Raw genomic sequence first — 13877 nt, forward strand, 5'->3', positions numbered from 1 at the left:
ACTCTCACGCACATCAAGCTTCGTTATTATTGCCACTCGTTTCAAATGAAATGGCTTGCCTCTTCCTTGCAACTCCCTCAATAGAAGCCTTTCACTTTTTACCAACCATATTCAATAATGGATGCACGAGATATTTAATGATACAGATGAAAAAGGTTCTTTGCGCACTGGAGATACGTCACGCACTTCCGCATTGCAACGAAGAAGGTAGATGCTGGGTGAGCTGAGCCCTCACAGCGCCAAGCGTATTAGCGCCGGAAAGAGGCACTACTCGGAAAAAACATACAAAATTGGACTCACGAACATTTTTCGACTTAAACGCAATTTGCAGACATGTTCGTATGTACCGTTGTTCGTAAGTTGAATGTTCGTAAGTAGGGGAGCGTCTGTATGTCGTATTCCCTGCCACATCTAGGAGTTATTTCCTGTGAAGTGCTCCTCAATTTTCCTTGTATTTGCTGCCTTGGCCTTTTTAATGCCTCTCTTCAGCTCTGCTCTGGCAGCGCTGTATTGTACCTTGTCCCCTGACCTGAAGGCAGTGTTACGGCATTTGATGAGTGTCTGTGTCTCCTTGGTCATCCAGGGTTTTTGGTTAGGAAAAAAACATATCCGTTTATAAACAGTGACGTTGTCCGTGCAGTTGTTGATGTAGGAAAGTACAGTGTCCGTGTAGTCCTGGAGGTTGTGTTGTTCAAAAAGTTCCCAAAGTGGTGCGGGAAAAACAGTCCTGCAGCTGAGAAAGGACGTCCTCGGGACATGTTTTTATTATCTTTATTTGTGGCCTTGTTAGCCTCCGGAGTGGGGTGAATGAGGGGGTGAGGTACAGGCAGAGCTGGTCTGATCTAGCTAGGTGAAGGAGGGGTGTGGCTCTATAAGCATGTTTGATATTAGAATAAACATGGTCTAGAGCAGGGGTGCAGGTTTTCATTCCAACTCAACAAGAGGATAACTTTTGCAAGTGTAATCAGTAAATTAAAGTCAGGTGCTACTTATTTTAGAAGACACCTGATTGGTTAAAATGTCGGCACTGGATCGGTTGGAACAAAAACCAGGACCCAATGCGGCCCTCGGCGGAATCGGTTTGACACGTGGTCTAGAGTTTTATCTCCTCTGGTGTGACACTTCACGTACTGGATAAACTTAGGCAGAACAGCCTTTAAACATGCTTTGTTGAAGTCACCGGCGACAATAAAGACTCCATTGGGGTGGTCAAGCTGCTGTTTGTTTACGGCCGCTAGCAGGATGCTAAGTGCCATGCTAACATTAGCATCCAGTGGGATGTAAACAGCCATTACAATGACAATCGTTAGCTCTCTAGGTAGATAGAATGTTCTGCACCGTACTGCCAAGAGCTCTAAATCCGGGGAGCAGTGAGTGTTAATGATCTTATTATTGCAGCACCATTCATTGTGTATGTACATGTAAAGGAGAACCCCCCCCACCCCCCTTTGCTTTTCCCTGATAATTCTTTCGAAAGATCATTTCGAAACAGCGCCCGGCTAGCTAGCGATACCGCGGTGTCAGGGATTTCCAGGTGTAGCCACGTTTCCGTGATGAAAATAATGTTGCAGTTCCTGACAAAGCTGTTGGTAGCAAGCTGAAGTTCCAAATCGTCCATTTTGTGGGTGATGGATCTGGCGTTGGTCAAGAAGATACTCGGAAGCGTTGCTCGGTGTGGTTGCTACCTTAGCTTAGCAGCTAGGCCTGCCCGGCATCCGCGCTTTTGCTTTCTTTCCCTTCGCCGCCGCCGTCGTACTCTGAGTGGGCTGACTATCCACGGACATCCCGGTGGTCTCAAGATTTCCTCGGGAATATTGTAGGTCCGTTGGTAATCTGTTGTGATGTATATATCGCATCTGCTCCCGAAAGTAATTAAATCCTGGAGACTTTAGAAAAAGTTTGCCTCGCAGATGTTAGTAAATAACGATAAGATTGAGAAAACAAAACACCAAACAGGAGAGCATAGAGCCGCTGCACCCGTGCGCGCCACCATCTTGATATCTTTGTTGGATCCGGGGGAGCCGTTTGGGGCCGAGGATTCTTTTGCAGCCCTTCAATGGCAGCGGAGGACAAAAGTCGCATGTCGTTGTCTAACGGTGATGTAGTGTTGAAACCGAGGTTATGTCCTAAAAGTTACTTCTTCAATGATTTATCATAATGTTCATTGAACTTGTCAACATTCCCACTGTGATTGATTGTTTTGTGACGAAATGAATGTATGGCGCCCTCTTCCGTTTGGTTTTATTTCTGTGAACAAGAAATTCAGTCATTTTATAATTGGAAAATGGTTGATCATTTATCTTTGTGTCTTTGCAGGTTTCAGAAATGATCTTGGTGCTGATGGGCAGGAGTCTGTTGACCTTGAAGGGGAAGTTGAGCTCCCACAAATCAAAGAGGAGGAGCAAGAGTTCCCTCAACAACAAATGGGAGACGAGCAACTTCCGATCAAAACGGAGGAAGATCATTTCACCTGGTCACTTAGTGAGTTCATGAAGAGGGAAGATGTTCTGGGCGTGGCCAGCGGAGGGGCGGAGCCTGCAAACACCACAACATGGACCCAAATTAAAGAGGAGGAGCTAGAGTTCTCTCAACAGTGCAAAAGAGAAGAGCAACCTCCAATCCAAAACGAGGAATGTGTCAAATGGTCAACTGGTGAGCCTTTCATTAATCCCCCAAATAATAATAAACCTGCTACTGAAAAAAAGATAATGCTTTTTTTAATGCCTCCCCTTTGGCGAAAGCATTTTAACATAATTAAAATCTAAAACATAAAAGAGAATGTTTACAATGAAAATGCTCCAAAAAAGATTTGACTAATTTTAAGGAGCTACATCACCAGTGAAGAAACTTTTCTGACCAATAGTGCCATACTTTGAAAAATGCCCCTATAAACAGTTTTCAACTCATGTTGCTGTTGACGAGAGTACTACAGTAGTAAGTACTGCATTGTGACGAAATGAATGTATGGCGCCCTCTTCCGTTTGGTTTCATTTCTGTGAACAATAAATTCAGTTATTTTATAATTAGAAAATGGTTAATCAGTTATCTTTGTATCTTTGCAGGTTTCAGAAATGATCTTGGTTCTGATGGGCAGGAGTCTGTTGACCTTGAACGGGAAGTTGAGCTCCCCGAAATCAAAGAGGAGGAGCCAGAGTTCCCTCAACAACAAATGGGTGACAAGCAACTTCCAATCAAAAGGGAGGAAGATGATTTCACCTGGTCACTTGGTGAGTTCGTGAAGAGGGAAGATGTTCTGGGCGTGGCCAGCGGAGGGGCGGAGCCTGCAAACACCAAAACATGGCCCCTAATTAAAGAGGAGGAGCCAGAGTTCCCTCAACAGTGCAAAAGAGAAGAGCAACCTCCAATCAAAAATGAGGAATGTGTCAAATGGTCAACTGATGAGCCTTTCAAGAGTGAAGATGATCTGGGCGTGGCCAACATAGGGGCGGAGCTTCTGAGCGGCAGCTCAACAGAAGGATGGCGAGCAGAAAATTTAATTGCTCCTTTATTAGATGGCAACGACTTGCTTTTTGACGATGATGATGTTGAAGATGTTAAGAAAAATCGCAGTGGCGACAAACTCTGCAAATGCTTTCAGTGTGGGAAAACTTTTGGGAAAAAGTCTTCTTTGAAAACACATATGAGGAGCCACACTGGGGAGAAATCCTTATCATGTACAGTTTGTGGTAAAACATTTACACACAAGGGAAAATTAAAAATACACACAAGAACCCACACGGGTGACAAATCATTTTTATGCTCAGTTTGTGGTCAAACATTTACACGGAAGGAACACTTAAATCTTCACACAAGAACCCACACTGGTGAAAAACCATTTTCGTGTTCAGTTTGTGGTAAAACATTTACACGGAAGGACCACTTAAATCTTCACACAAGAACCCACACTGGTGAAAAACCATTTGCGTGCTCAGTTTGTGGTAAAAGATTTACAGAGAACAGAATCTTAAAAATACACATAAGAACCCACACTGGTGAAAAACCATTTTCATGTTCAGTTTGTGGTAAAACATTTACACGGAAGGAACACTTAAATCTTCACACAAGAACCCACACTGGTGAAAAACCATTTGCGTGCTCAGTTTGTGGTAAAACATTTACACGGAAGGAACACTTAAATCTTCACACAAGAACCCACACTGGTGAAAAACCATTTGCGTGCTCAGTTTGTGGTAAAAGATTTACAGAGAAGAGAAACTTAAAAATACACACAAGAACCCACACTGGTGAAAAACCATTTTCGTGTTCAGTTTGCGGTAAAGCCTTTTCTCAAAAGCAAGAATTACAAAAACACACAAGAATCCACACAGGTGAAAAACCATTTCCGTGTTCAGTTTGTGGTAAAACATTTACATGGAAGGGACACTTAAATATTCACACAAGAACCCACACTGGTGAAAAACCATTTTCGTGTTCAGTTTGTGGTAAAACATTTACACAGAGGGCAAACTTAAAAATGCACACAAGAACCCACACTGGTGAAAAATCATTTTCGTGCTCAGTTTGTGGTAAAAGATTTACAGAGAAGGGAAAGTTAAAAATACACACAAGAACTCACACTGGTGAAAAACCATTTGCATGCTCAATTTGTGGTAAAAGATTTACAGCGAATGCAAGCTTAAATCTTCACACAAGAACCCACACTGGTGAAAAACCATTTTCATGTTCAGTTTGTGGTAAAACATTTACACGGAAGGAACACTTAAATCTTCACACAAGAACACACACTGGTGAAAAACCATTTTCGTGTTCAGTTTGTGGTCAAACATTCACATGGAAGCACTGCTTAATTAGTCATGCAAGAACCCACACTGGCGAAAAACCAATTTCCTGCTCAGTTTGTGGTAAAAGATTTACAGAGAAGGGAAAGTTAAAAATACACACAAGAACACACACTGGTGAAAAACCATTTGCATGCTCAATTTGTGGTAAAAGATTTACAGGGAACGGAAGCTTAAATCTTCACACAAGAACACACACTGGTGAAAAACCATTTTCGTGTTCAGTTTGTGGTCAAACATTCACATGGAAGCACTGCTTAATTAGTCATGCAAGAACCCACACTGGCGAAAAACCATTTTCGTGCTCAGTTTGTGGTAAAAGATTTACAGAGAAGGGAAAGTTAAAAATACACACAAGAACACACACTGGTGAAAAACCATTTGCATGCTCAATTTGTGGTAAAAGATTTACAGGGAACGGAAGCTTAAATCTTCACACAAGAACCCACACTGGCGAAAAACCATTTTCGTGCTCAGTTTGTGGTAAAAGTTTTACAGAGAACAGAAGCTTAAAAATACACACAAGAACCCACAGGTGAAAAACCATTTTCGTGCTCAGTTTGTGGTAAAAGATTTACAGAGAATGGAGGTTTAAAAGTACACACAAGAACCCACACGGGTGAAAAACCATTTTCGTGTTCAGTTTGCGGTAAAGCCTTTTCTCAAAGGCAAGATTTACAAAAACACACAAGAACCCACACTGGTGGAAAACCATTTTCGTGTTCAGTTTGCGGTAAAGCCTTTTCTCAAAAGCAACACTTAAAAACGCACACAAGAACCCACACTGGTGAAAAACCATTCTGAGAATACATGTTGGCTAAGGATTGAAAGCCTACCATAACTCAATCTTCGTTTTATTCTCCATCTCTTGATGTTTATTGTGCCCAATCTGAATAAATCAAACCATTCTCCATTTTGGAGCATCAACCGGATGTTTCTTCGACGGACAGTTTGTCGAACAGACATTTCGTCGATGGATTCGCTCGCTCTCAAAGTTATAAACATGAGAGAGGGAGAGTTTGTCATTGCATTGACAATTAAACATTTTAGCATGTCACATATACAAACACACACCGTTTACAAGAAATTACAAATAATATACTAATAGTCTCGATGTGTCTGTTCGGCGAGCTGTCTGGCGTCGTCGCGGGCTAAAAGTATACTAAGACTTTTATTTGTTTGATAAAAATGACCAGATAAAGTATTTCAACACCTTGCTGTATTGCAAGTTCTCTCACTTAGAATTTGAGAGAATGAAGGTTCATCTGCACCTCACAGTCAACATGAATCGGACGTCTACCGCCATCAATGGCAGCCGATGGATTAAATGAGTACTGAGTGTAGTGTGGCCAAGCGGTCCAATGTGCTGGATTTAAGCTTCAGTCTCAGGAGGCATGGGTTCAAATCCCACAACTGCGAATAATTCACAGGCTGTTTATGAGATTTAGTCGTAAGGATAGACTTAAAAGACGCAAATGTGTTGTGATAAGCAGTGGCCAATGACGGCTTTGCTTGCTTTTTCCATTTCTGTATGAGGGATCATTGTAATCGCAGTATAATTGTATTTTGCATTCTGAAAATCTTGTTTACACTTTTTAACGTGTAATATCGATCCACACTATTCAAATACAGTAATACCTTAAGATACAAGCTTACAGTGGGATCGAGCTAGTATGTCAATTTACTCGTATCTCAAGTCTATTATTCCCATAGAAATGAACAAAATACAAATTACCTTATTTTCACGACTATAAGGTTCACCGCATTATAAGGCGCACCCTCAATGATTGATACATTTTAATTTTTTTCCCATATAAAGCACACTGGATTATAAAGCGCCCTGTCTATTTTGGAGAAAATTTAAGACTTTTAAGTGCGCCTTATAGTCGTGAAAATACGGTAATCAGTTTCCATCCTAAAAAAACACAAACATTTGTTCTAATTTACTACCGAATCACAATTGAGAACATCTGGTATGCTCATATTGCAAATTTGTCTTGTATGTTGGAACACTTGTATGTCAAGGTAATACTGTATAAGACAATTGAGTGTCGTTGAAGATTTTATTTACTTCCAAATTCTATCCGAAATAGTAGAGCCTAAATTAGGAAATTACAAAGTGAATAATCAATAATGTGATCTAAATGATACATTAGTAACATTAGTAGATATATGGTGTGAAAGACAATGAATTTGCTAAAAATAAATACGTTGTACAATGTCCTTATACTTTTGTCATATTATAAGATGAATCACGTTTTTAAACCGATTTATCGTGTCATCTTTTTGGTAGTTCCAATAAAGCTCTCTTTTTGGCGAAAAATACTTTTTGGGTCTTTTTGTTGACAAAATCAGCCTTCCAAATTCAAAGGTGACAAAAAAGAGAAGTGTTATGTGCTAAGATTTAAAAATTAAGGAAAATGAATACATTAATTTGAACAATTTGACAAATTAATAGTTTTCTTTCTACAGGGGTGAAAATACAGTAACTTCATGTCTGAAATTAGCGGTTAATTGTTTTTATCTTTTTGATGTTGAAGGAGATAATTGGTAGAAAAGTAACTACATTTTTATTTTTGCTTTACTTGGCTTATTTACATTAGAAAAGCGTAACCGGACGATTCGCCGAAAGACGTTTCGCCGAATGGATGTTTGGCCGAACGGAGGTTTCGCCGAAACTGGATCGTGTGTGTACACCAGTGGCGGGCGGTGCATTTTCTGGTAGCGCCTTCAACGTATCAATCCAACCCTCAAAAACTTTTATGGCTATAAAACCTCTACTGCAGCTACAGCTACGACACATAAAAAAAATCAATAAATTAATGCACAAAAATGGGGTAAAATCCACTTCCTAGCAGCATTTCATGATTAAATACAAATACTGGAGCTTTTCACACATGAAACCGGGCGAGGGGGTGATTTTTTTTCCCGTTTTTTTTCCACGACAACGCACTCGTAAACGGAACAAACAAATTTAAATTAACTTGGATTAATATATACAGACACTCAAACATACGTTTAATGTAACTTTACACAAAACTGAATTCTAATTTTGTTGTAATCTTTTGTTACCTTCGTTTTCCGGGTTGGCGGTTTGCCACGCCTCCACCCTCACGTTCGCTATCGATGGACTGTTTGCTGTTGTATTGCCTTCAAAATATTCCCAAAATGATGCACACAAATGTCCTCACAATAGGATAACGCAAGACCACTTGCCAACGAGAAATAGTCTTTAAAGAACGATCGCGGGAGCTTCTTTCCTTAGAAAGAATAACAGGAAATACAATAGTTGAGCTTACCCACGTATTGATTGTGGGTAATGAAGTTTTATTCTGAGAAAGGTTGCCATTGCCTATGGGTGTTGTGTGCACGAGTATACTTCATTACCCAGAAAGCCCTCTTTTTGCCCGCGCATGCGCGTTGTGCGTTTCCTTGTCTTAGGAGAAACTCTTCTGAATTAATCGTTCCGTGCTCGTAAATATTGTTATACACGAAATATATGCAAAAAAGACCTGGCTTGGTCGCATCACAAAATTTTGATCGCATGACGGGCGAATTATTCGATCGAAATTTCCGCCGTAAGACGAGAATTTTGTATGACGAGCGGTCGTATGACGAGGTACCACTGTACTGGAGCTTTTGAGACATTACAACCAGACCAGGGGGTGATATTTCCCGGGAAAAGACAGCAATGGACGTCAATGGTGAAACGCCAAAAATTAAACTGGGGTAAAATCCACTTCCTAGCAGCATTTTGTGATTAAATACAAACACTGGAGCTTTTCAGATATCGGAACTTGTCCCACAATTGAAATATTATTTAGGAATATAGCCATATTTTACTCACCAAAAAACCTTTTTACACAATATCCATCCTCCTTTCTTCCTTCTTTCCTATCGCCATCAAAGCTAATGATGAAAGTCGAGCCTGTCCTGTCATATTTCCGGCATAGTCGGTTTTGAAAATAGCTTTAAATCAACACAACAATATACTAGTTGCTTGTGGAGCTAAGTTAGCGCGCTGAAAGTGCCGCACACACCATTTTCCCGGCTGTAACAGGCTTGCTAGCTTCGGAGTTGACCGCCCTTTCTTAATGATGTCCATTTTTTTCTGGAAAAGTCCGTCTGGAAAATAGCTTTGTGAGCAAACAGAATCCATTTGTTTTTGCTTCTCTCGGCCATTGTGGGTGGAGTTTGCGATCTCAGCTGCCTCGGGTACTGCTTTGGCCCGCCTACTAGCCAATCATAGTTGGTGAAACCAATTAAGTATTCCAGCCAGCAAAATGCTAACGCCTATGAAAAATCATTGTGGGGTTGCCAACTCGAAATCTGATTGGTTAAAAGCAACAGTCTAGTTTAATGCAGCAGAGCCCGCAAGAACTGATTGTGCAGGCTTTGAGGCAGGTCTGATCTGGCAACAAATAATGGCTGAAATGGGATTGGTTAAATGCTTCAATATGAAAACACACATCTGGAAGCAGTGCAACCAGGGGGAAAAGCAATGAAAGAAAGCTAAAATAAATAAAAATAAAATCAGACTTAGGCTTATCATCATCATTGACTAGACAAAAGCCTAATTGTCATCATAGCCAGCTGCGTATGACGAAATTGAAAGTGCTTCTCCATAAAGTGCGCTTTTCCCAGGCAAGAGCCCAACCAAGTGATAGTTTCAGACTTGCTGGCACTCTGCCGTGATGGATACATCGCATCACCTCCCGAGCGCAACCAACTCCCGGCGACTGCGAAAAGGTTTGCCTCACCGATGCCAACAAAGAATAAAATGGATCACTTACCTCCCACTGTCTGCTTACTTACCTTCAGTCAGCCAGCAGGAGGCAGATCACCGCCCAACGTCCTTCATGTTTCCTCACCCCGAAGTTGTTACACAGAGGGGATTGTGTGTCGTGCTACTGCAAATTCAGAGTCCTGATGGCTGTGGGAAAGAAGCTGTCCTTAAGCCTCTTTGTCCGTGCTTTGTGAGACCGGTAGTGCCTGCCAGAGGGAAGCAGCTGGAACAGGTTGTGACCAGGGTGGTCCGGGTCCCCAACAATGTTGCCGGCTCTGCTGAGGTAACGAGGGCTGGAACAGGTTGTGACCAGGGTGGTCCGGGTCCCCAACAATGTTCCCGGCTCTGCTGAGGTAACGAGGGCTGGCAATATCTTCCAGTGAGGGCAGAGAGCAGCTGACGATCCTCTGGGCAGTGTTAATCACTCTCTGCATGGCCTTTTTGTCTGCTGCCGTGCTTCCAGCGTACCACACTGTGATGCCGTATGCCAGGATGCTCTCCACAGTGGCTTTATAGAAAGTTACCAGAAGCTTAGTGTCCAAGTTGTTCCTCCTGATTACCCTCAGGAAATTGAGTCGTTTCTGGGCCTTCTTCACTACTGCTGTGGTGTTTGTGGACCAGGAGAGCTTGTCTGTGACGTGGACCCCCAGGAATTTAAAGGACTGGACCCTGTCTACACGAACTCCATTTATGAGGAGTGGGGCCAGATCTGTGCTCTGTTTGCGGAAGTCCAGGATTATTTCTTTAGTTTTTGGGTTGTTCAGTGTGAGGTTGTTCATCGAGCACCACGAAGACAGTTTGTTGACCTCGTCTCTATAGGCCGCCTCATTCCCTTCTGAGATGAGTCCGACCACAGTGGTGTCATCAGCAAATTTGATGATGTAGTTAGACTGGTGGGTTGGTGTACAGTCATAAGTGTACAGGGAGTACAGAAGAGGACTCAGTACACAGCCTTGAGGGGAGCCAGTGCTCAGTGTAATGGAGGAAGAAAGGTGGGGACCAAGTTTAACAGTTTGTGGTCGGTTGGTTAGGAAGTTCTTTATCCAACAGCAGATGGAGGAGGATAGTCCAAGGTGGGAGAGTTTGTCAGTCGGAATGTCCGGTTTCATGGTGTTGAAGGCTGAGCTATAGTCAATGAAAAGCATCCTCACGTAATTCCCATGGTGTTCCAGGTGGCTCAATGCTGTATGTAGAGCAATGGTGATAGCATCCTCAGTGGACCTGTTAGCTCTATAAGCAAACTGGTGAGGGTCAACTGAGGGAGAGATTGTATTCCTGATATGGCGGGCTATCAACTTTTCAATGCACTTCATGATCACAGGCGTGAGAGCAACAGGCCTATAATCATTCATCCTGTCAATGGTTGGCTTTTTGGGGACAGGGATAATGGTGGCAGATTTCAGGCAGGATGGAATGATGGATTGTTGCAGGGAACAATAGAATATTTTTGTGAAGACTCCAGCCAGCTGGTCAGCACAGGCTTTGAGCACCTTCCCAGGTACTCCATCAGGGCCAGCAGCCTTCCTGGTATTCACAGACCGCATTTCCAGTCTCACTTCCTGTTCCCGGAACGTCAGTGTATTGCTGCAGGGTGGTGGTGGGGGTGTTGAGACTGGGTCTGATTTGTCAGTCTCAAAGCGGGCAAAGAAACGGTTCAATTTCTGCGCTAGTGAGGCATCTGCGTTAACAGACATTATTGTTATTGTAGTTGGTAATATGTCGTATTCCCTGCCACATCTTCTTTGGGTTATTTTCTGTGAAGTGCTCCTCAATTTTCTTAGTATATTCTGCCTTGGCCTTTTTAATTCCTCTTTTCAGCTCAGCTCTGGCAGCTCTATATTTCATCTTGTCCCCTGATCTGAAAGCGATGTTACGGCATTGTTTATTTATAGTGACGTCGTCCATGCAGTTTTTGATATAGGAAAGTACAGCGTCCGTATAGTCCTGGAGGTTGTTGTGTTCAAAGAGTTCCCAGTTGGTGCGGAAAAAACAGTCCTGCAGCTGAGAAAGGGCGTCCCCGGACCAAGTTTTTATTGTCTTTATTTGTGGCCTTGTTAGCCTCCGGAATGGAGTGAATGCTGGGGTGAGGGCTAGACAGAGGTGATCTGATCCAGCTAGGTGAGGGAGGGAAGTGGCTTTGTAAGCATGTTTGATGTTAGAATAAACATGGTCAAGATTTTTGTCTCCCCTCGTGTGACATTTTACGTATTGGATAAACTTAGGTAGAACAGTCTTTAAACATGCTCTGTTGAAGTCACCAGCAACAATAAAGACTCCATCGGGGTGGTCAAGCTGTTGTTTGTTTACAGCCATTAGCAGGAGGTTTAATGCCGTGTTGACGTTACCATCAGGAGGAATTGAGATCGCCGTTACTATGACGACCGTTAGCTCTCTCGGTAGATAGTAGGGCCTACATCGTACTGCCAGTAGCTCTAAGTCCGGGGAACAGTGAGTGTCAATGATTCTACTGTCACCACAAAATTCATTATGTATGAACAAGCAAAGTCCTCCTCCTATGCTTTTGCTTGTTAGTTCCTTTGAACGATCGTTCCGAAAAAGCGTTCGGCTAGCTAGCGATACCGCAGCGTCAGGGATTTGCAGTGTAGCCACGTTTCCGTGATGAGAATAATGTTACAGTTCTTAACAAAGCTGTTGGTAGCAATTCGAAGTTCCAACTCATCCATTTTGTGGGTGATGGATCTGGCGTTGGTCAAAAAGATACTCGGAAGCGGTGCTCGGTGTGGTTGTTGACTTAGCTTAGCAGCAAGGCCCGCCCGACAACCGCGCTTTTGCTTCCTTTCTGTTGGAGTAATCATTATTATAAATGTGTTTGCAATGCTTATTTAGGAATATAAAGCCTTATAATATACATGCTTACTATATTAATCTATATATATATATATATATATATATATATATATATATATATATATATATATATATATATATATATTGTTGATCGCTTTTATGTTAGAGTTAGAATTAATGTGTTTTCAACGAAGACAAACGCTTACTCCAAGGTCACTCTCCAGGACAGCTGGCTCCAGCTAGAGACTTAACAATTCACTGAGTCCTTGCTCCGAGGACTTATTACTGGAAGATACGCCTCAACCCTTTCCCCAGATACAAGTTCCAGGATCTACAAGAACTCTTAAACTACTTTGTTTACCTTATAATGAAAATATTATGCAATTCCTCACGCCATTGTTTGGGTGCCTTGTTCAACTTTTATGCTCACTTCGGCAATTCTCGCCATCTAGGGTGTTATTGTACTGATTACATAAACATGTTTTTCGAGTGTCGCAATTAAATACAATGATTCAGTTACTGCAATTCAGAATGCCTTGTGGACTGAGACGACGTCACAAGGCACCTCCTTGCAAGTTGTAAGCAGTTATGTTGAAAGATGTTTTCCTATTTTAATTAAATATTACTAATAATGATTTAAAAGGTTTGAATCATTATTCCAACATTTTCTCTCCGCCGCCTTCGCCTCCTTCGACGTGCTTTGAGTGGGCTGACTATCCACGGAGATCCCGGAGGTCTCGAGATGCCCTCGGGGATATCGTAGGTTCGTTGGTAGTTCGTTGTGACATCGGATATATCGCATCTCCTCCCGATAGCAATTAAGTCGTGGCGACTGTAGGAAAAGTTTGCCTCGCAGATGTTGGTAAATAACGATAGGATTGAGAAAAGAAAACACCAAACTGGAGAGCAAAAAGCCGCTGCATCCGTGTGCACCGCCATTTTTGCTAGTCCGACTTAGGGTTTATACAGTAGCTCTAACAAATTCCGAATTACAAGGATTGTATCTGCTTATTAGACAGCCTACTGGTGATAACATTGATGTCCAGGATGATGTAAATTATGAAAATGAGTTGAATGAGAATGATTTTGTTCTTCCTTTTTCAGGCCAGATATGCAAGTAAGGTGAATTCTGGTAAAGATCGAGACTACGGACTTCCCAAGTGTATTTGTATTTGTCATAAATAAAAAATGATTATGGGATTGCGTACACATAATAATAGGGGGGAATGTTAGGTTTATCATTATTATAGATGTGTATCAATATTATTATATTATATGTGCTTGCAACGAAGAGTTATTGACATTAATACAAAAGGCATTTTAATGCATCTCTTGCAAAAGTAAGGACTGTGGTTCACATCAAGAGGACTGGGAATGGCCTTGGGCATGAAGAGGGTTCACAACAAGCGCTCTTGGGAAGATTCGACAGACCTACAATTGCTTTGAGAACTGTGATAAATTGTTATGAGACTCTAAATATGTTT

The 13877-nt window shown here is 42.0% G+C and overlaps 1 protein-coding gene across 1 annotated transcript; it reads left to right on the forward strand.

The window, feature by feature from the left end:
* The first annotated feature begins 851 nt into the window (after window positions 1-851).
* On the forward strand, window positions 852-7122 carry LOC144065500 (uncharacterized). Its single transcript, XM_077588405.1, has 2 exons — window positions 852-2652; window positions 3063-7122. The coding sequence occupies exons 1-2, from the start codon at window positions 2211-2213 to the stop codon at window positions 5336-5338; spliced, it is 2718 nt and encodes a 905-aa protein (XP_077444531.1). The 5' UTR covers window positions 852-2210; the 3' UTR covers window positions 5339-7122.
* Window positions 7123-13877: the final 6755 nt, after the last annotated feature.

This window comes from Stigmatopora argus, chromosome 20, assembly GCF_051989625.1.
Source record: "Stigmatopora argus isolate UIUO_Sarg chromosome 20, RoL_Sarg_1.0, whole genome shotgun sequence".
NCBI classification, from domain to species: domain Eukaryota; kingdom Metazoa; phylum Chordata; class Actinopteri; order Syngnathiformes; family Syngnathidae; genus Stigmatopora; species Stigmatopora argus.